Source organism: Geospiza fortis, unplaced genomic scaffold, assembly GCF_000277835.1.
Source record: "Geospiza fortis unplaced genomic scaffold, GeoFor_1.0 scaffold413, whole genome shotgun sequence".
Taxonomy (NCBI): Eukaryota; Metazoa; Chordata; class Aves; order Passeriformes; family Thraupidae; genus Geospiza; species Geospiza fortis.
Window position 1 is genome coordinate 939160 of NW_005054386.1, and position 23293 is coordinate 962452.

At 39.0% G+C, this 23293-nt stretch overlaps 1 protein-coding gene across 1 annotated transcript in view; it reads right to left on the reverse strand.

Moving 5' to 3' along the window:
* The window catches only part of DOCK2 (dedicator of cytokinesis 2), a 179510-nt gene that overhangs the window by 3465 nt on the left and 152752 nt on the right, over positions 1-23293 (reverse strand). The window contains exons 35-50 of the mRNA XM_005425361.2: positions 22390-22546; positions 21227-21267; positions 19376-19466; positions 18219-18338; positions 16523-16612; positions 15227-15331; positions 14260-14401; positions 11827-11908; positions 9567-9651; positions 7983-8069; positions 7492-7668; positions 6880-6963; positions 4817-4954; positions 3385-3512; positions 1643-1823; positions 229-349 (exon numbers count right to left, since the gene is read on the reverse strand). Coding sequence (XP_005425418.1) covers positions 229-349; positions 1643-1823; positions 3385-3512; positions 4817-4954; positions 6880-6963; positions 7492-7668; positions 7983-8069; positions 9567-9651; positions 11827-11908; positions 14260-14401; positions 15227-15331; positions 16523-16612; positions 18219-18338; positions 19376-19466; positions 21227-21267; positions 22390-22546 — 1829 coding nt within the window. The remainder of the gene's footprint in view (positions 1-228; positions 350-1642; positions 1824-3384; positions 3513-4816; positions 4955-6879; positions 6964-7491; positions 7669-7982; positions 8070-9566; positions 9652-11826; positions 11909-14259; positions 14402-15226; positions 15332-16522; positions 16613-18218; positions 18339-19375; positions 19467-21226; positions 21268-22389; positions 22547-23293) is intronic.

A 23293-nucleotide genomic window follows, 5' to 3' on the forward strand; every position in this document is an offset into this window, starting at 1 on the left:
CCAGGAGTAACAGAATTTGCATTTTGGCACAAGGTGCTATGGTGTTACCCAGCATTTGGAGCAGTACAGACTCACATGCAGAGTACACTCTTCAATTATAATCTTTGTCCCAGTGGATTTCACAAGGGTGGAGAGAGCTGCCAGCCCTGCTAGGAGCAAATCTTTCATTGCTGTTTTCTTAACATCCTAATAAAGTTCAGAATTTTCACCCCAGGGTAAGCACCTTACCTGGGATAGTTGGCATAGAACGACTGACAGTGCTCATCTGCTTGAGGACAGAAGTTTTCTGAGGTGCCACCACGTGTTCTGAGAGGTTGGTGTCACTCATGAACTCAAATTTCCTTGATAGCTGTTAAAAAAAGTCCCAACATTGATGATGGACTGAGACTTTGATTCATGTATCATATTATGTACAATTTAAAAACATGCAACAATTTTGCAGAAAATTTATAGTTAGATAAAAACTTCTCATTCTACATAGAAAAAAAGAATTCTAAAAAAGTTACAGAAGTAATCTGTGACCTGAAATCTGAATTCCTACCCTATTTTTGGCATAATACCATCAGACAAATCTGGGTGTGAGCTGCAAAGTAAAATGAAGTTTTGAAAACATTTCATTTTAATTCCTATTGCATTAACATGCCCAGCTTGGCTGCTGCAAAGCTTTGTCACTGCTTTTTTGAAGCAGAAGAAAATCCTCTAACTGGATACACAGTGGGATCCCCACAGTTTGGTGTATGTGTTATCTAATTTCATCAAAAGCCAAAGGTGTTACTTGGTTTTCTATATCAGAGCTCCTCAAAGGATGACTGTGCTTTATCTCTCTTTTGCATAAGGACATGCAGTGTAAGACAGTCATAATCATCCATGAGTTTCTCTGTGCTTCCCCAAACAGCCTTGTCTTTCTAGTCCATTCATTTTACCTTTGATGATTCCTTCAAACATTTTTGATCAAATTATTTATGCTCCCTCCATGTATTTCAACAATCTGTTACTGCCTGGCTTTTTAATTTAGATGAGGCTTGTGTATCTAGAGGACATACACTAAAATAAAATTCTCCTCAGGATTAAACTGTGTGTATAAAAAAGGCCCAGTGTAAGTGACATAAGTCACTGGAATGATCCAGCAGGGCAATAAAAGCCCTTGGATGATCTATGCAGTGCTTCCAAACTTCACTCTGGCACCATTGAAGGAGCAGTGTTTGCAATCTTGCAGTTTCCTAACAGCTGCATGTTCCATAACAAGGTACAAAATGTCCAGGGCTCATCACTTCTGAAACAGCCCTGACTGCGAGGAGCTGCCGTGAAATGTCAGCACAGTCAATTGCCTCTCCACAGGAAAGCAGCTCAACCCTCCCCACACAGTGCTCCTTTTTCAGCTAACCAGGCTCCAGAATCTGCCAGAGCCTCAGAGCCCTGCTATCTGTCACCAGAAGCCAGGAGGGATGATCTGATTTTCTCACTGATTTGTTTTCTCCACAGCATCTTGCATGTTTCATTCATGGCAGGGCAGGTCATCTCTGCATCCTGCATCCTTCCCTTCATCACAGCTGCAGTTCTCTGGGATATATTTTCCTTTTTCTAAGGAAAGGGGTAATGTTCTCTTTTTCATGGATTATAAAACACTAAATCAGTAACATACACATTTCATGTCAGAGATAGAAATATCAGCTGCTGTCTTCTCATCAGCAAACACCACACTGCTTCTTTTTGTTCTTTTTTTGGACCTTCTCATCTTGACTTCAGGATGAGGATTATTTTGGGGAGCAGTCTCCTCTGCTTCTGCTTTTCCTTGCTTTGGTAGCACTGCTTCCAGATCAAAGCTGCAGGAGCAAAAGAAAGAAAAGTACAAGTTCCTTAGTGATATTTTAAAAGCTGCTGGTATTCTGATGTCATTTCCCCATGAAATACAAATGCAGGCCATTCTTTCCTTCTACTTTCTAGGCAGCCTTGCAAACTGCTGGCAAAAAGCATCTGATGTGCTTCAGCAGCTGGCAACTGGAGATACAAATAAGATGCCTTCAGGCAGTGTGACACCATCTTAAAATGTAGTGAAGAACGTAAAATATTAAAATGAGCTCAAATCCCTGTTTATAGATTTGTGCATCAGCTTAACTAAACAGAGCAGAGCTCACATGGCAAGTTGATGTGTGGTGATGGTGGTGCTGAAAGTGAGGCAGGCTGTTCTGGTTGTACAAGGACCAAAGGGGAGCACAGTATTGCTGCCTGTTGCCATGTTTTAAATGCATCCTCCTATTTATTTCACCATATTGGACAAGAATGCACACACCCAGAGAATAACCCCCCTTCCACCCTCTCTCTTCCTCCAATTTTTACAGTTTAAAAATTGGGCTACTTCTCATTAAAAAAAAAAAAACCAAACAAAACCCATGAAACTGGTGCTGGCTTTACTTCCTTCTTAAACTTTGGAACATGGGACTGAATTTATGTTACAACATAAAAATGGATAAATCAAGAAGTGTGGTCACTCTGTTGACCTGTGCTTCCTAGAAACAAATTAGCATCCTAAGAGCTACAGCCAGGTGCAGGATGCCTTGTCTGGTTGTGTCAGAGGTGTCCTGGTGTACTGCAGCGCACAAATGATGTTGGTCTGCTCCACCCTTCTGGAGGGCAGCAGGAGCAACCTCAGGAATCTCAAAGCAGAACAAGGGGTGTCTTAAAAACCAACCCTTCCACACTAGGGTCATACACCTCTGGACTTTTTCAAAGTGAACTACTCAGAAAGGGAGATCAGATGTTTAAAAAATAATCAAACACTGCTCAATGGGTTCAGTTTTATAGGTACCTTGTTTGGGAGGAAGTTTTTTGTGCCTGAAAGATAACTTATGAAGTGAAGTAAACAATTTGTGGATGAAAAAGCTATACCTATAACTGGTCTCTCAAATTTAGCAGTCTCTTTGTTTTCCATTAGGCAAAGCATTTTACATTACTACAGACTTTACTAAAATCTTCCACCTCCTTTTCAAGTTTGTAAAATGTAAATACAAAAGGAACAACCTTTACAAACAAAAAGATGCTAATTAAGTTAAAAGCTGTTTAAAAAGAAACTTGTAAAAAACCGCAGATCTTGGTGAATTTTAAAAAAGTAATTTAATTTTTAAAATACGTATTTTCTGAAAATGAAATACCACTTTTTTTTCCAATGAGAGTTGAACGCATTTTGTCTATTAAGATTGAAACATTGTAGCTTTCAGCATGGAGGAAGTCACAGCTACAGTTAAAAATAATGCTGGTATATTCTAAAAAGGCTGCTGATGGCTTTCATTCCTTTTATAAAATCTTTTTGTTTCATCTCATAAAACTGGTTAAAAAACAGGACTGAAAAAGAACAATTATTTATAACCAAGTGTATTTCTAACCAACCTTTCTGAGGCAGGTTTTCTGGGAGTGCTGCAGTCGGAGCTGATGGAGCACATGGAGATGAAGGATAACTGGCGGTAGGATTTCAGCATCGACCTCGGCCGCCCCACCCTCTTGTCATCGAACTCTGGCTGCAGGAGGGGAAGAGAGACACATCCTGTCAGACTCCCTGGCTCTTCATTCACCCTCCTCACAGCAGGCTTGAACACTGTGCAGGTGTTTAACACCTGGCATTAAAGAAGTTGTCTGCTCCCATTAATTACTGTGATTTATCCTGGGTCTGGATGAGTTCTTACTCTTCGAACCTCCCAAACTCAATTCACAAAGTTCATTCTCTGCAAAATTTAAATAGGTTGGGTTTTTAACCCAAACCTGCCCAAATCCTCCCAAACTCAATTCACAAAGTACATTCTCTGCAAAATTTTAAATGGGTTGGTTTTTTTAAGTGCTGGTGCCTGAGTGCTGGAGGGTTCAAGCAAGAGGCAAGATTTCTGATTGTTGATTACAGCCTCTGTTATTGCAATTATTATTGCAATATTATTATTGTAATAACACATGATCATAGAATTATAATTTTATAATAATGTATTATTATAATAATATCATTTATACATTATATAATATATTATACGTAATATATAGTAATAATATTATAATATATAATTAATAATTATAATATTACACAATTTCAAGTAAATTTTTGCAATTACAGCCTCTATTATTGCAAAATAAAAGCCATATTCAGATAGATATATAGAATTTTCATCATACAGATATATAGTACAGCACATATCCAAAATTTAAATTAGAAACTTGCTACTTTTCCCCTTATAACATTCTATTATAAAAACACCAATGCTGAAAGCAAAAATATAAAATAATTTCCCAAGCAACTGGCATTTAATCACAAAAACCAGGCAATGTCATTCTTGCTACCCTGCACAACTCAGATAGAATATTTTATTCAAGAATTATCTGGGGAGTTTGTGTTCAGAAGTTATCCTTCAATTGCCAGATATTTCAGTTTGTTCTCAACTAATATTTATAGTATTATACACATGACAGGTTTTACTTCACAACACAGCTGGAAATGGCTGGCACAGGGAGACATCAATTGCAGATCAAAGCCCTAAACTGCTAAGAAAAATTACAAAGAGAACAAACATAAGAACTTGTTTTTACTTCCTCAATAAGGCTGAAAAGACTTGCAATTTTAAGTTGTAATAAAATATACTAAAAATCTCTGAGAATGAGGAATATTTGATATGTCACAGAATTGAATCATGTCTTGGATGATACAACTCAGGTCCTACAATTTTTATGTCACAAGAAAACCCATAAGCAAAAAAAAAAAATAGCATCTTTTTGTTTAGAATAAGATAATGTGTGTTAAAATAAAGAGAAATTGGGGTAGAGGTTAAAAGGAGAGTAATACCAATTCTCTGGCTCCATATTGTTTTTCCACTTTAACTTTTAAGTGCATGAAACATTCCTCCATCCGGTCATGGAAAGGACGAAGATTATCAGAAACTCTTCTTTCATGAATTTTAATTCCAGCCCCAAGGAAAGGTATCTTAGGAGGAACAAAAGAAGAAAAAAGGTGAGAATTTTCAAGGGGGTCCAACAACCTCTCTGGCTCTGTTTAAGTTATCTGGGAAATCAACTGCAAAACTCTTCCTGTGACTGGCAGATGGATTTGCCCATTGATGTCAGCTTGGAGCAGCAGATACAAGATGGAAAAGGCTCATGGAAAATGGGTTTTCCCAGTAAATTTCTGAAAAATGTTGGCTGCTTCACAGAGGCTGTTTTCTCTCTTCTATATATTTAATGTTATGAGATTTGTGCAAAATAATTTAGCTCCCCTTCTGCCACTAGCCTCTCCTAACTGCTTTACTTCAGCTTTTAACTCTTTTGCATTAATATCTGGGATTTTTTGTAAAATCCACTTAGATTCCATGCTTCCTTTTTGTGTTGTGACTCAGTAAATACTGTGAACAGTGATCCACCTATCACATTGATCATATTTTATGGAAGTAAAATTCCAAAATAACTTTTAAAATTGTGGTATTAAAGCCCATCTGTTACTGGCAGATCTGTTTATCCCCCTTAGATGGATTTGGAGGGATAGGTAGAAATTCCCCTTATTTCCTAATGCCAGGTGACACTGTGGTCAGTCAACCTCACTGAATTCACAGAGTGATTCTGATGGCCAGAAAACAACCACACACAGAGCTGTGGTGGCCAATGACACAGGAGAAACTGTAAAGGTACAATTCAAATAATAACCAAACTGAGATGACTCAAAATGAAACAGGAAGAAACTTTAAAAACATTAAGAAAATAGTACAAACTATTCCACTGAAACTATTTGGAAGATTCATTTCAAGGCTGGGAGAGGAATGAACAGTAAATTTTTGCTGTTTCTCATCTATGAAAGAGAGACAGAATCATGGAGTCATTGAATAGTTTGGGTTGGAAGGGACCTTTAAAGGTCATCCAGTCCAACCCTCTGCCATAGACAGGGACAATTCCATCAGGTTGCTCAGAGCCAACCTGACCTTGGATATTTCCAGGGATGTTGCTAGTAAGTACAAAAAATGAGACATGGAATGTGAGGAGAAACACCTTGAGCCATTCATTTCTGATAGTAACATCCCAGATGAACTCCCACTATTTCTTACCATCCCTCTATCTATCTATTGATAGCAATGATTTCTATTTGCTTAATGGAAATAGAATGGATAATTTCTGAGCTCATGTTTTTTTCTGCTTCATTATCATTATCAGGTCAACAGAAAGAGCAATTTTCCCTTGAATCTCAGCAAAAATAAATTTTTTTCTGCTACCACCTTCCATAAGTGCATTTTCCTCCTTGAGAACAAAAGGGTTCTGCAGGCTGGTTGTCTTATTTTATATACATAGTATATAAAATAATAAATAGCAAAGCCAAATAACCTCAGTGCTGCCAGTATAGGGAGAATATTCAGTTCTCCTCTGGAGATACAGATAGAAATGTTTACTTATAGTCTTCCATGCTATCAGAAGACACATAGCTGCAATTCTGAAGGGTCGCTGAGCATGAAAATAATTCCTGAGGGCAGCAAATACTCCATTAACATTTCTAGTGGACAATAAACCCAAACCAACCTCCACAAAAAACCCCAAATACTCTAGGAAAGAGTTGTTTCCCAAGAGAGTTTCTGACATTTGCCAACCCCAGAAATTCATGAAATCATTAAGACTTTTGTCATGCTCTCAGTTTTCTCTTCAGGAATACAACCCAAGCTGGAAATCCCATCCCTTTTAACTATAAATGTGGCCTGTTATATGTGGCTTTTGATAAACCATTCCAGATGATGTGTTGTACAAAATACCTTTCAAGGGTTAAAAAAAAAGTGGAAATTACACAATAGGTCAATGCTGTGTTCTCCTGCTAGACAGGAATGGAACAAAGGAACCCTGGTGAAGCCTCAGTGGTGGCTGTCAGTGAGAAATTACCTGCCAAGCAATCAGATCTTTGAGTCTGTTCAGCTTCTCTGTATCCTCTGGATGGTGTCTGATATATTCTTCTGTAAAGAAAGCCTTAGACAAAAAAATAAATAAATACAGTCCATCATTTTGACAGGTAAAGAAATCAAGCATCAATCACAGAGCCCAGCTGGTAATCATAATATTGGTCATCAAAGAGGAGAGGCACATGCATGGTCCTCAGCCAGATGCTGCTGGTGACAATTCTTCCTTCTATCAGTTGGGAACTGAGGGGCACTTCTTAAAAAGATGTATTTGGTCTTTATCCAGCACTTTTAACTTTGAGACCCTTATTATGAAACCCAGTTATTATTTCTTGTATTAAGTTTCTTGTATTAAAGAAACTAAAAAGACACAGATTTGGAGTTATCATGCTTTACATCAACTGATAAGTTCAGTTATTCTGGTTTGACTTCAAAGACAGAGGTGACCAGAAAAGGAGGATATGAGGATCCTTTCACTGATGGAATGATGGCTTTCCTATTCCCCATCCCCATTGCACTGCCACTTTAACAAGGATGTAGGAGGATTATGAAATGGTGCACCTGAAAATGTTCTTTGCAGTGACTCCAAACCTCTTACCTTCTCATATTTAGCAAAGCCACCCATAACAGCTGGATCAACGATTCCATTCAGAAGCATGGAAAGTGGATTAATAGGGAGGTTCTCATCACTCTGGTACTGGTTAATCATCATCAAAATCTTTTCATTTGTGGTGGACATAGTCTCAATAGCATTTTCTAAAGGACTAATTGTGCACTGTGAAGAAACAAAAGATTTCTAAGGTTCATAAAGATATAAACAGGTAATTTTGGCTTTATAAAACTCATGTACATGAACAACAGTTTTGCAATTCAGCAAACCCCCACAGACTTGTTAAATTCTGAAACTATAAATCAGACATAAGATATATTGATCCTCTATTGAGCAGTAGAAAGATTAAATGTAAATAATGACTGTTTTGAATGTATAAAAGAAGTAACTGTAGCCTTGTTGATTATTTTGCAGACTGGTTTGCACATGAGGGTTGAACAGCTGCAAGTTGGACAGACCCTGAGCACATCAGTACTCACGTGGGAAATGGAGACCACCTCAAACCAGCGCAGGATTCCTGGGAGTTTGTAGGCTGTAACAAAGGAGGTCCTCTCAATCCACATAGACTATTAAAAGACATAGCAGGAGAAAATGATACTTCAGGATTGAAACTTTCATCTTTTCTGCCTTCTGAGATGCCAAAGGGAAATGGAGGTAGATGGAAAACATATGCATATTTTTTGAATAAAAAGACACTGCAAACTGAATCTAGCACAGTGATTGAACAAATAGTTTTCCTGATTTCAGATTAGGTCATCTTCAGGCACAAATCCTACATAAAGCAGGGGAAAAAGAAAATTACCTTTGAATCTTTTAGACTGTATCCCTATTTTTGCCATTACAGATGGAATGGCTGTCATTAAACAACCTGCTATTGCTTCTACCCAGATTATATTTCCTACCTCCACATTCAAAAGGTATTTCTACAATTAAAAGCAGTAATATCCCTGTAACAAGTTGCCAGATTTCTGACCTTTCTTTTGTTCCTCTCATTTTCCTTTTCTGAATAAGACTGGTTGTTGGTATTTGGAATAGCCACTGTTTCATTTACCCTGCTGCTCCCTTTTTCAGAATCAGCTCATGGAGAAATACCACAATAGGTGTAATGAAGACTCCGGCTGTCCCAGTTTCCACCACTTTGAAGGAAACATGCACCTTATCTATTGTCCTCAGCAATATGAAAACATCAACAGTTTAGCTCTTCTAAAACCATTTCATAATGTATTTTCATAAATGGCCCCAAAACTCTCTGGTTTGCAAAGGAAGCCAAGGTGCTGCTGAGTATTGACAGCACATTCTGGGACATCAGAGTAGAGTTTGTGTCTGAGGTGTTCATTTCACAGCAGGTAGGAAGATCTCACATGAAAGTGTTGACTCTGCTAATCAGCACACACATTACAGAAATTGTACATTTTGGGAAGAAATGGCTTTTCCCAGCAGTATGCCAAGAGCACAGCTTTAGCCATAAGGCTTGGATGGGATGCTTTTCAAAACAAACCATAAAATACCAGATACCTGTAAAATAAAAATACAGACACCACATTTTTATGCTTAACACTGAAAAGTAATTTATGGTGGTGTAGATTTCTTAGAATATTTGAAGAGTGAAGGCCGTTCCTCAACATTCCACCACCAGGCATGGGAGTAAAAATGACATAGGCAGTTCTCTCACGAGGTGAGATTTCACAGGACCCATGAAAGCAGACAGCACTCACCTCAATGCCAGCTGATGGAAGTTTTGCAAACTAGAAGCAGCAAAGAATTTTATATTTATTTACATGGCACCTTGTTTCCTAATGAAAATCTGTACCAGAAAATGTTCCTGCTTAACACAAACATGTTAAACATGGTTAACTGCATAATGTTTACCTGCAACTGGAACAGTGATGTATAATCTAGTACACAGGGGTAGTGCTGAAACACAGAAGTCTTGCATTTGGTTATTTTGAACCAGATCTTAAAGTTTAGGTGTCTATAATGAGTAATCTGAGCCTAAGAAAGGAGCTGGGATCAAAATTCAGTCACCAGAACTACATCCATCACCTTGTAGCTAATTTACTTACAGCAAATTCATTTTCAGGGTCAACAGATCCTCTTCTGACTGGTCTTGAATAGTGGAACCTCTGCACGTTGTTTGACTTATAAAAGCTGAAAGATTTAAAAATTACTATTGTAAAATCCAGAAACTAGAAATTAATGGATCTTTTTATCACAGAGAAATATTTCATTTTGAGTAGTTGAGTTTTTAATTAAAAGTAAATTTACTGCTCAGAAAAAAAGGACTTTACTGGAAACTCAGAAGGCAACTACTTTATCTATAAATCAGAGTCAACACACAGTATTTTATAAGCTTCAGCTTGTTACTGGGTCTATTTCCCAGGTATAAAAATTCCAGAACTTCCAGATTAATGTTCAAATCTACAGAAGGACTAGAAGAGATTTTTCCTCTCCTATCTTGCTGTGGCACATGCCCTGCTTGCCAGCTTATCCTGGTTCATGAAAGGAGTCTCTTTCATTCAAAAGAACTGACTGAGCAGAGCAGGTATTTTCACCTGGAGTGGAACATGGCACATGAAAAAGCAATTTAATCTTGTCCAACAATCCTGCTCTCAATGCTGAACAACATTCAACAAATTCAACAACTGAAGCCATTAATAACAATTTTGTGAGATAGATAATACGATGTACATAAGTGCTTGTAGAGGGGTACACCAATGTAAAGAATCCTTTGCAAATTCATGTAAAATTCATGTAAAATTCATGTAAAATTCATGTTATCCATGTTGAATTCTGTTCTATTCAGCTAATGTTCATTCTCCACCATTGTGAACACATCTTTCCACTAAACTTGCAACCACTTGGCTTTTAGCACTGGCACTGCAGAGTTTTTTGCTGCTGCTAAATATTTTGCTTTCCAGAGAAAAATCTCTACTTTGGGTTTTTAGTATTTCTTTTAAAGATGAATTAAATTTAAACTCTTGTTAAGTAAAAGCTAATTTTGCAGGAAAAAAAAAAAGAAAAACAAATAAATCAGCCCCTAACATCTGATTTAAGCAAACCAGGGTATGTTAGTTCTTAGGAAACTATGATTTCTGATCCAAACTTATAAGATTTTCTTCATCAGAAAAGAAATGTAACTGGAAAATACTGCCACACTGAGTCAGATCCCTTTATGCTGTTCCATCTGAAAGGAATATATTGAAGCTCTTTGATAGAATAAATGCATTGTCAACACCTAATGTAATGAACAATTAAATGCCCAATAAAGTAAACTCATAAAAGTAAATCTTTGAGCCCAGATGAAATCAGCAGTTTGGTTGAATTCTGTAGCTGAGACAAACCATTACAAAATCTCCCCTATGAGCAGAGATTGTACTTTACAAGGAACACTTTGCCACATAAACTGAAGCAGTTTGAAATGCAGCTGGCTGTACACCTAAATCTGGTCCAACAGGACCACATTTATAATCTGCCTTTCAGTTACTAATTTTAAAATGAATAAGTAGTTGAAATTAGTTGAAGTTGAAATTAGAGTGGCAATTTTTTGTGGCTTTTTGGGTTGGATTGTTTTTTGGTCTATCTTGGTTTATTTTAAAATCCTGTCACACCAGACCTGTGCTTGGATCTGCTTTATTTACTTCGGTGTATGTGGGGAGGTGATTCTTATTTTTCCACTCTGAGTCAGTTGCTACTTCAGTAAAGATTCCATAGAGAAGGCTGCAGACCAAGGGCACAACTGGTTTGGAAGCAGCTCTTGGCAAGTCTGTTCTCAAAACACTTTGCTCAGTTAATTTCTTTTATTCCTTTACAAAACCCACACTCCATTGCACCAGCAGAAACCATTTTGCCACTGTGTATTCTGCATGGACCAGACAAGATATAACAAGATTATTTCATTCAAGAGCCTTCATTCAACCACTCTCACACTGCCAGTCACCTCCAAGAGCCCTCTCCCCACCCCTTGTCTGAGAAGTTGTGTTGAAAACTCAATAACTTCCACTCAAAGCACAGATTCCACCTCCCTGCCCTGCGTCCATGAGTTATTTCTTCTGTGGTACATGGGTACAAGCTCTTCCATGGAGTTCCTGGAGAATATCCAGGACAGGTTGGATGGAGCTCTGAGCAGTGTCCCTGGGGGTTGGACTCTGAGGGTCCCTTCCCTTACCAACTGTTCTCTGATTCTATGAATACAAAAGTCAGTAAGTTAAGACAACAAAAACTCCAGGATTCATTGGCAAATGACTGAATTCACAAAATAATGGTTGTCAATTTAGGAATATGGACTGATTTTCATTATACTGTCTACTACAGAAATTCACTTACTTTATGATCTGATCAGGCACTGCCTTATTTTTGAATCTAGGCTGCTCCTCCAGGACTGGCTGCACTGTAAAACATTGGATATCTGAAAGTGTGAAAGTTAAGGGCATGTTATTAACTATTAGTATGAAATACTGTAGGCTGCAGGAGAAATAAAAAAAGTAGTAATAATAAAAAAGACATTTTCTGATGAAAAATCTGAAGTGTTCAGGGTTTCATTTCTGGAGTTTCCTTGGCCAAAAAAGGAGAAATCTGCCAGTAGTAACCAGTGAATACATATTAATTCTAAACTGCATATTTTTATTATTTCCTGAGCTTGAATATCTGCAGCTGAATTTATCACACTGACTCATTCATTAAATTTTTAAGCTCAGGCAACTTACAAAAATAACATCAACCATATCTGATGTTAACAGTTTCACTGTGTAGCTTTAGGCATGCATAAAGTCATGATGGTTAACATTTTATTTTGAAATCTGTAACTGAATAGCCCTTTTACGTGAGATTTCCTTTTTCTGTAGAAATGCTGTTTTTAAAATCTGAATCCTGTGTTTGTAAGTAAATATATCACATCCTTACATATTTCAGTATGTTTGAAACTCATGCCCTCTGGTTAGATCCTTTTGCATAAGTGCAGAAGCAGTTCCTATCTCCTGCTCCTTGCAAATAGATGAGCAAATTCTACCTTAAGGACTGAAACATGTGTTCTCCAAAAAAAAAAAAATTAATTAGTTAAGAGACAAGACAGACTTGGGAGAGCCTGGCTTTCAAGCTTAATGTGCTATTTTAGACAAGCCTGTAATACTCCCACTTCAGTCCCAACAGTGTGAAAAGAAAGTATTCCCTTTTTTCCTCCAGAAGGTTCCATCAGAACAGACTCAAGAGAGTATGTGAAGTGTTACAACATTACCTTGAAAATTAATAAAGGAAAATCAGCATACAATGAGGTGATCTCATATCTGCTCAGTCAGTAATGACTCAAATCAGAAGAAAAAGATAATCAGAGTTATTCTAACCAAGAAAAATTGAGGCCATTCTAGAAGTTGGTTAACAAGGTTTGTAAGTTAATTTTCCTGAGAAAATTTCTGAGGGACCTGGACATGTTTATGTTGCCAAGAAATGGAGGTGACACTGAAGTGTGGCGCCACTCAGAGCAGTGCTCAAAGAAGACATGAATTAAACATCAAGACACAACAGCTACCAATGTGAGGTAAAAGAAAATTTGCTGCTTTAAACTGGGTCTCTTCAAGTGTGTGACACTGGTTTTGCCATTTGAAGAAAATAAAGCTAAACCATGTATGAGCTACAATGAATTTTCTTCCCGGAAGGGCTGTCAAGCCCTAGCACAGGCTGCCCAGGGAAGGGGTTGAGTCACCATCCCTGGAGGGGTTTAAAAGACATGTAGATGTGGCACTTGGGAACATGGGTGAACAAGGTTTATGGCTGGACTCAACCTTAAAGGTTTTTTCCAGCCTAAATGTTTCTATGACGAATGAAAGAGACAGACTCCTTAGAACTGCCAGAAAAACAGGAGCTCTCTCAGGAGCAAACCAGAAAAGACATGGAGGACATGCAGGCAAAACTGCAAACTGAGCTGCCACGTTGGTAATCTTTCAACCTCTTCAGGAAATTATTGTTTCACACGGTGTCCTGGACTGCCAAGCAGATTGTATTCTCTTTGCCATCTGTGCGGCTGTTGTTTTCTGTTCAGTGGGCAGTTTTCCTTATCTCTCCCACACACACTCCTCCCTGTGGGGGGACATCTGCTGATAACAGCTATTGAATGTCACTGCATGGATGATGAGAACTACAGCATCCCACTGGGAGATGTGAGCCCAGAGGGAGGAGCCAAGCATTGCTACCCGGATATAATCTGGAGATTCTGGAACAGCAGCCAAGCATTCCTACCCGGATATAATCTTGAGATTTTAAACATTCCTATCTGGATATAATCTGGAGATTCTGGAACACCAGAAGGCTTCTCCCAGAGGAACAGCTGTCTCTTCCACTGGATCTTCAGAGGAAGACTCCACCCTTCTCCAGGATCCCTGCTCCAGCAGAACCACCCCTGACACTGCAGGAGAGCCACAATTCCAACTGGACTGCTGCCAACACCCTGACCAACAGGGTGTCAGGTTGCGTTCTCATTCTGTCAGTGTTGTTTTAGTTTACTGCATTGTTTATTTTGTCTTTTTATTTTCTTCCCTATTAAATAACTGTTATTTCCTGCTCACATATTTTTTGCCTGAGAGCCCCTTAATTTAAAATTTATAGCAATTTGGAGGTGGGAGGGTTTACATTTTCCATTTCAGGGGAGGGTCCTGCCTTCCTTAGCAGACTCCTGTCTTTCCAAACCAAGACACACGAATAAACTCATGCTAACAACAAGGTTCCCAACCCTCCTTCCCTCTCAATCTCCCCCATGTGCAAGGATACGTTGACCAGGAGAGTTCCTGACATCCTCTCCGGGTGCTGCAGTGGTGTTCATCTTCTCAGCACTGGGGAACTGGCTCATCAGCTGGGCCTGGAAATCCTCCCTCCTCTCGTACTCCTTGCCACGGTAGATGAACACTTTGTTCTGCAGGATTGAGGAGGGAGTGACTGGGTAGGGTGGGGCTGAGGCAGAAGTTGCAGTTTCATGGTAATCCACACAAAGGCACAGCAGTGGCCAGGTTTTGGAATGGGGGTTTCTGTTTTCTGAGTATCAACCAGCTCTAAAGCCAAACACCATTTTGACCAGGGGCTGGAAAGCAGCACTGACTCTCCAGAGACTCTGGACTCAAAGATTTATTATTCAGAAACAATAACAGTGGTTTAACACCAGCCAGTTTAACATAATTTTACTGTTTTCTCAATGTTTTCAATGCAGCTTGGACCTTAAAACTTGGATAGCAGGGCCTCTCATTGCTTTCCAGGTGTGAAGAAAGACTCCCTATTAATTGTTGTATGTAAGAGAGGCTTTTAGTAGTAAGAAACTACTAAATACTTTCAATATCAAATATTTAGGGTGTTTTTATGCTCTGAACTCATGCATTACTGTGACTAAAACAATGATGTTTTAAAAAACAATCCAGTTGTGCACCACTTCCCAAGTTCATCAGGTTTTTTTGAAAAAACAGACCCTTTGGAGCCTGGATTTCCCTCACGGTAGTCAAAACCAAGGGAAAGTAAAAAAAAAGAGAGTAGATTCAGCATATTTGGATAAAACCAGTTCAAGCTTACCACAATTGTTGTAAAGTAGGAATTTTTGCCACTCAGGAAAAAACTTAGAGCAGTACAAGACAGTTGGTATTGAACATTTCAGCTCAAAGCATATTAGAGGTCAAAAAAGGAATCTGGACATTAATCACGAGGAAAACAGGAAAACAAAATAGATGAAAAAGTAAGATTTAATCAAGTTTACCCTTAGAAATGTTGGGAATCCTTGGCCATAATATCCAACAGCAAAATAATCTGGTTTAGGCCTCAGAATTTTCATGATGTTTTCATAGAACTTTGCTTGCTGGATCTGAAAGCAAAACCAACTGTGATTACTTGTGCTTGGGGGTTTTATCTATGCATTTTTAACCTCTACTACACATGCAAGAGCTATCAGCTGATGAGCTAGAGCAATAATCAGTTTTCACACAGGAGGCTGCAGGGGGACATTAAACACTGTTTACATTTATATGCAAATATAATACACAGCAAATTGGGTATGGCTTCAGCTTTAATATTTGACCTCAGAATTGGCTTACCCTTAACTTCAGAGAAAAGCAACCACCAAAGTGATCCTGGCCACTGATAGCATTACTGAAATAATACATTTGGAAAAACTCCCTGCCTCAAATGTTTCCTGAGGTGTGGGATCAGCTCCAGTTTTTACTCTAGGCTTGTTTTAAGAGCAGACACCATGTAAAGGGCTTAGAACAAGTTCTTCTATAAAATATCAGGCGTCATTTAGGTGTTATGTCTGTGAGAACACAGCACTGCAACTTAAATTGGCAAAAATATCTTTTAAATCATGGTAAAAACAGAGAAAAAGAAGCCTTCTTTATACCCAGCACCATTCAAGAATATAATTCCCACTTTTTTTTTTGAGGAAGATTCAGGTATATCTATTGAATGAGTCCTAAAGAACTGTTAAAGATCATACAAACATGAAATATTGGGAGTAGAATAAAAAGGTTTGGGGGGGGTGGGATCCTTTTTGGATTCATTCAATTTTAATGAAAACAAGTAACTGAATATTTTATTTTCCTTTAAAATTCTCCTTCTATCCTCTGGACCTAGTTCTAATTCATTGTGCTGTAATACTTCCACAGTCCTGATTAGGACAGAATTATTCAGGCTTGTCAAGATCCAAGCTGCTAAAATGTAAAGAAAATTTTAGGGGGAAAAGTTCATCCAGGTGTTCTTTCTACCCTGGGGCAGTACAGAGGCTTCAAAATGTGGCCTTTAAATTTCCCTAGGTGAGAACATGTTTATTTCATCTACAGATATTTCAGAATACCTCAATAAACAGATGTTCATGCAACTTTAATCAGCAGTTACTTATGAACCTTTACCACTGGATTGCTACAGTGAAACAGGAACTCTTCAACAAATGAATTAAAAATCCAATTTAGACCACAAGCCCATAGGCAGCTCTGTTGTTTGACAGCTGAAAAGCACTAATTTCTGTGACTGCAATAATTTGAAGATCTGTATATAATCTTACCAGGTTTTGACTTAGAAGTTCATAGTCAAAAACCTCCTTTTCATATTGCTCTGCAAGTTCCTTGCATAAAGATATGGCTTCTTCCCACATCTGCAATGCAAGCACACATTCAAAAAGTAAATCCTGTCCCAACAAACAAGTTTTCAACACATCAGAGTTTAACTGCACTTGTATTGATTATGCTGTCTTTAAAGTGCACTCATTTATTAACTGCACATTTAGAGTGGAAGACTCAGGGCAATCATAAACTTAAGGAAAGCAGATTGATGTTAAAAAATAAAAGTGTTTTATGATTCATTACAGGAAGGAATAAGTAAACCTACTTTATTATTAGAGTAACATTTTAAAAAAATCATCTAACCTTTCAGATACATTAAAGAAAAAAAAAAGAGTAAATCACTGAGGCGATAACATTCAGAACATACCCCAAGCATAGAGCAGTTTATGAGGGAACTGACACATGCCTGTCCTTAAAACATACACCATTTAACAGAATATCCTGCAGCATCCATAATCACAGGGAGCCTTGTGTAGGACAGCTAAATAACTACAGGTGTTAAATTTCCACTTGCCCAGGGTAGCAGCTTTTCTGTCCACACAACTTTACAGCTGCCTGTGAGAGTGACTGACATTGGAACACCAGGGCTGCTTTTCTCATCTGCTGTGGACACTTCACAAAAGTGATCTCAAAGCAGGAACAAACTCCCTCTTGTGAGGATATTTCTCAAATTCTGTCTCCTCACCTGCTCAGAAGAGACAAAGGGGGCCCTGAGCAGAACTCTGCTGCTGAGAGGACACTGCCAGTGACACATCAGGCCATTGTCACCTGCTGCCAGGTGGTCCTTGGCCAGGTACCCCTGGTCTGGGCTGAGCTTTGTGCCGGATGCTGCAGATCAGGAACTGGAGGGTTTGGTTCTCCTGGGACAGGGGGTGGGCACTGCTGCAGTGCAGCTCCTGCAGATGCCAGCAGGAAACCTGGGAGGCTGAAGCTGAAACGTTCTACCTTGTGAATTATAGGAAGGGCTTCTTTTGCAGAAGCAGAAATGAATTGCCTTCCCCCTTCCTACCTTTGGCTGCAGCTGAACAAGACATAATGACTTAAAGGTCCTATTGGGTCATGGGATTAATTATCCGGCACTGCAGAGTTTCTTCCTGCTTTCTAGCACCTTGCTTTATTTCCAAAATTCTCAGCTCTAAAGCCATTGCACTGACAGGTAATTTTATTAACTATTAATTTTTTTTTGTCTAAAATTGCACGAAACTGTGGTACTGAGCATCAATCTACTACATTTTAAGTTTAGGATACAATTCTCTGTCCTCTCTGAAACAAATATGCCTATTTTGAACCATCTGGATTTTTTGAGATAAGGGCTGAGTGGTTTAGAAATGGAATCTCTGTAGTCCATGCTCTTTTCTTTGTAAGGGGAAGCAGATTCAACATTTTTATTGTATTTTGTTGGACAAAGATGCTTGTGACAATGTGCTGAGACATTAGCCCTTTCTCTGTGAACGAGGTCATGAAAAGAACATATTCCTATGGAACAGATATCTCTGGGAATAAGCCTCCAGGACACAATTTTTACTTGACCCACATTTCAAAGAAGCTTTTGCTCACAAATATTTTATACACATTAAACACAACTGTTCAGAGTAGCACAGCAGAGAGGTTTGGAGGGGAAAAACTCTCCAGACTTACCTTTCCTTTGTCAAAGTATTCTATGATCTTTTCATACAGATTCTCTTTCAGGTGTCTGTAGGTCTGTGAGCACTGGAACTCTGTTGACATGACTTGGGGTGCACACGGCTCATCCGACCACTGAGAAGGAGAACACAGCAAAAAGAATTTTCAAGTTCAGTGTTTCACATCAAAGGCCCCCCTCCCAAGTGGTCTGGTCCCCTGGGCTCTTCCAAGTGTTTTCTTCCCAAGTCTTTTTTACCCATCCACAGACAAACTGGGAAAGGCACAGGGATTGCATTCACTGCCTCTTCAGACAAGTGCTGTATTTCACGTGATAATCAGCACTAGACCAAACAGTTAAAAATATTTTAAAATGTTATACCTGCCCATCCTTGCCCCACTTACAAATTTTATATAAAAATCTACATGAGAAAATGAGTTCTTTTTTTGGTATCATCTGGATCGACTTGATTTAGATTTTTTACATGAAAATATTTCATGTACTGTTCTTTGTCCATACCAATACAGACAATATATCTTGTATTTGTAGGATCATAAAAAATCAAAATTAAGTTTAAGCAAGATAGCACAAATTTGTATAGTTCTGCACTAAAGTAAATTCCATAAGAAATATCAGATTTTTTCTGAAGAACATTTAAATTTGGAATGTCCCCTTGTAATGGAAATTGATCTTACTGACCATTTTAATTGATACTGTTCATTACATTGGTAATGAACAATAGTTATAGTGAAGGATAATTAATCACCAGCTACAAAAGAGAGCCAACATAACTTGTTTATATAATCCATATTATTTAAAATTAAAATGTGTGTCCTCTTGTGATAGCTGGAACTGTGTTTAATTTTCATAACTGTTATGTTTAGGGTAGTAAGAAATTACCAAAATGAAAGCCACATTTGTACACAATGTTCTTACTGTAAAGGAAAACTATTTTTTCTACCATATTTAGTTTCAGCAATATATGGCTTTTAATCACCTACTGAAAATATAATTTCAACAATTAATGTTAATTTTGTACGAACTACTGCAGTATTTCTAACTAGAAACTTGAATACCCCAGTGGAAAATAACTCAGAGATTAAGATATTCACTTTAGAATATCAAATTGAATACTGCAAAAGCTTAATTATATATTGAGTTTAGAAAATCTAACCTTCAGGAGCCACGTATGGAGTAGAAGGGTATATGCTGCTTCTGTGTAATTCTCACAATCTAAATGAAGATCTCGCAATTTGTACAAATACCTGATAGAGGAGAGAGCAAGGATTAGACTGGAGACTGTCATGAGTGGAATACTGAGTGTCAGAACGTTCCAGATAACAGAAACTCCATGGATGTCACACTGTGACTCCCCAAAGACTCTTCAAGGACACTGAGGGGGGCTGAAGCTCTGTTCACACTCGGCTGTGTTCTTTCTGTGTGCTGAACCTCTGTGCAGGAAAGGAGGAGAAGGAGCTGTCCTCTCCTGGGAGCTGTGCTCAGCTCCTCCTCAGGGAGGAGGGATGGCTGCTCTCAGGGTCTGGGACACCTCCAAGGCCAATATTCCAGCAGAGTTCCTCAGGGCACCCTTGCAGGCACACCTTCTTCATCTACACAGATGCAACCACAGCACATCACAGGAGAGAGTGGAAAATACCAGCCCAGAAAAGCAAGGCACTCCCTGGAGGTGGTGGGGGCAGAAGAGCTGTTCTAAGTTGAATTTGTCCTTGATCCCTGTGGCACCATTGCTCCTTCCAGCATGGCCACTGCCCACCATGGGGCTCAGCCTGCATCTACAGCAGCCAGGGAGAAAATTGCATCCCTCCCTCTAACTCCCATGAGGAGTTTTGAGACACAGGAGCTCTGACATCTTCCTGTGGCCGTCCAAGGCACTCCCATTCCCAGCTGCCAGCCCAACAGAAAGTTTCCCCTTGATGCCCCAGGTTTCAGATTCTGTGCTGCTTTAGTGTGTGGGTCTGGGCTTCATATTATGGGATGGTGAGCTCTCAGCTCTCTGCACAGAGTAGGGAGACAAAACAATTCCTGCTCTAGCTGGGCACCAAGGACAAATGATCCAAATCTCAGGCCCAAGAGCACAAACAATGTGGGCTGGAGGGAGAAAAACAAGCAGGATGGGACTGCATGGGCTAAAGCTGTAATTGGGCAATTAACTCCAATATGCAAATGGAGCAGAACTTATAAAAGTGAGAGACCCTGGGACCTGTCGTCCATTTTTTGTGGCCATTTTGGGTTGTGCTTCCCAAGGTGGATCCATTGAGGCCCCTTAATAAATCCTTACTTTATTCTTAAGCTCTGTCTAGTCTCTGTTCTAGGCCAGCCTTCACAAGGCATCACCCTGAGCAATGACAGCTGAGGGAGCGTTGTTCCCCCCGACTGCTCTGGCTCAGCTCCTGGATGAGCTCTGAATCACCTCCAGGGCTCATTTCAGCTGGGACTCTGGGCTTTCTTCTGCAGATTTTGCAGGAGAGGACAGGCAGGAAACAGGGAGCTTCAGAAGCAGCAAGATCCACGTGCAGAACTCTTGGAGACAGCAAGAGGCCATGCCACATCTGCAGGAATTTGCAGTTCCCACAGAAAATGTCTCAGCTGTAACCCTGCCCATGGAGTGCTGCATATTGAAGGAGACTCAGCAGATTGTGCCATTCTACAAAACCAGAATGTTTTCTCTCCCATACTAAATGTGTGATACATTTTCCCTCAAACCTCAAATCTATCTGCACTTTCTTAATTTTAAACAATAGACAATAAATGTTGAGTGATTTGATCAATTAAAAGTTAATTCTTGCGGAAAAAAAATGCTGCTGCTGGATACATAGCACAGATTTCCAGTTGCTGAAGGCTAAACTAACAACAGAGTGAGAATGCAGATGAGGCTGAGGTGCCACAGAGTCATTTGGGGTGGTAAAGTACCAGTAAATCCAGAAATCTAAGCAAAATGATAAAACCAGAACTCACAATATTAATTGCCCTCTCCAAAAGAGATCCAATAGAATGGTTGCCATACCTGATGTACATCTCTTCACGGTTAATGTTCTTGTAGAAATTCTAGGGACACAAACATTTAAAGTTATCTCTTAATGCCCTTTAATAAAATGATATCTCTCTCTATATATACACACACACACGCACACAGACTGAGGTTTTGCTTTCCTTGGCAGTTAGAAAGCATAGGTAGTATGAAAAGTAGATTATTTACAGACTATCTGAAGTTCAAACCTGGAACTACTTCTTCAATGAATATTTTTATTAGTTATATGTATGGTTTTATACATACATATACTTTTCCTAGTTCATAATGGGTTATTACTGAAGGTTTTTCTATTGGAGAAGATTGGATTATCCAAATGCATTAACTGAATAAACCACATGCTCCAGCTACACGTGGTGGAAGCTGGTATGTGTTGAAGCAGATGTGTAGCACTGTAGTTAAGGAGCACTGTTGTGCAATACCTCTAAAGGGTCAGTTCCAGGAATAAAGACTCTTTTTTGTCACCATAATATGTTTGCAGGAATACAAGTTGCTAAGGCCGTGCAAAATGGTCTGACAAGAATGGTCTCTTGAAGAGCTGCAGAAATCCACATCACATTGCACAGTGATTATTGAGGAGCAAAGAGCATGAGGGTAATGCTTCGAAGGTGGCAGAGGTTCCTCCTCAGCTCTGAGGAATTTCCTGGAGGAAGAATCTCTCTATGCAATACCCTCAGTACAAAACAGGAATAGAAAAGATAGAGAGGCCTAAGACAAGATCAAACCTCCTGGCACCCAACTGCAAAGGTGCCTTGCAGCTTTCCTGCCCACATTTGAGAACTGTAACTATTGAGATGCTGAGGCAGCAACTGGGTCAGCTCCTCATCACAGCTCCACTCTGTCAAGAAGCCACTGTCCCATTAAGCCTGTCAATAGGCATGTGAGCAGCAAACTTCCCTGTTTATCTACAGAATCAGGGTGGATAAAGCCCACAAAGCAAACAAAGCACATGGGGGAACGCTGCTTTCAGAGTCACGCACATATCCGTGCAAAGAGACGTAAAAATCTCTTCGCTCTCAGAACATTGCCACCCACTGCTGCTCCCAGGAAGATTTCCCCTCCTGTTCAGTAAATGGGCTCTGGTGCTGTCACTCCCCAGGGTGTTCTCCTGGGCTCTCCAGAAGCAGGAGGGGCCGTACCAGCAGGTTGACGGTGCAGCTCATGCGGTTGTCCTTGCTCTCGTCACTCATCACAGCACGATAATCCAGCAGCCTCTCCAGGAGCCCCCTCACCAGGCTCACAAAGCTTTCCACCAGGCTGCAAATGCCAGGGTGCTGCTTGGCACACTCTGTAAGGCTGCAAATACAGAAATATTGGTACAATTCTGATGGCAAGTACTGGATTAGGCCTAAATCAACTGCAGAATGCGCTGGAAATTCCCTCTGTGAGTTAGTAATTTAGATATTCAGAAGAAAAATGGCATATAAATCAAATGGAAAAAAATAAAAGAAATATTTTTTTTCCTGTCTGAAAATTACTTTGAACTCAACGGTGTACCCACAGCTTCTGGACAGAGAAATCTGCATCTGTTCTATCACAAACTCAAGTCTCTGGAACGTCACACTATTGCAATAAGTAATAATGGCAATATATATATATAAAATATTAAGATTATGTATATTTTTCATATATATTTATATAAAATATATTATATATACATAGAAAATAACATAAATTATATAAATATATATTTTATATATTTTATATATATAGATAATATATAAATAAGTAATAATGGCACCTTCCTTTCCTCAGCAGAAAATGCAAAAATGTTTTCCTTCTCCTCCGCATGTAAGGGGTACATGCGAGTAAAAGTTCAAATAAACAAAAATTACAATTTTAGCTCAAAAAGACATCACCAGAGTAATTTTACTTTGAGAAATAAGCAAAACCAATCAACTTTCTTCAGCTTGAAAAGAGCAACTTGATCTCTTCTGATAAAAATACAAGAAAGGGAATTTTATATTTTGGCATCATCAGTTTCAATTTACATTAACAAACATTAGCATATACTCTTTCTATAAAGTGCTGAAGTGATTTAGG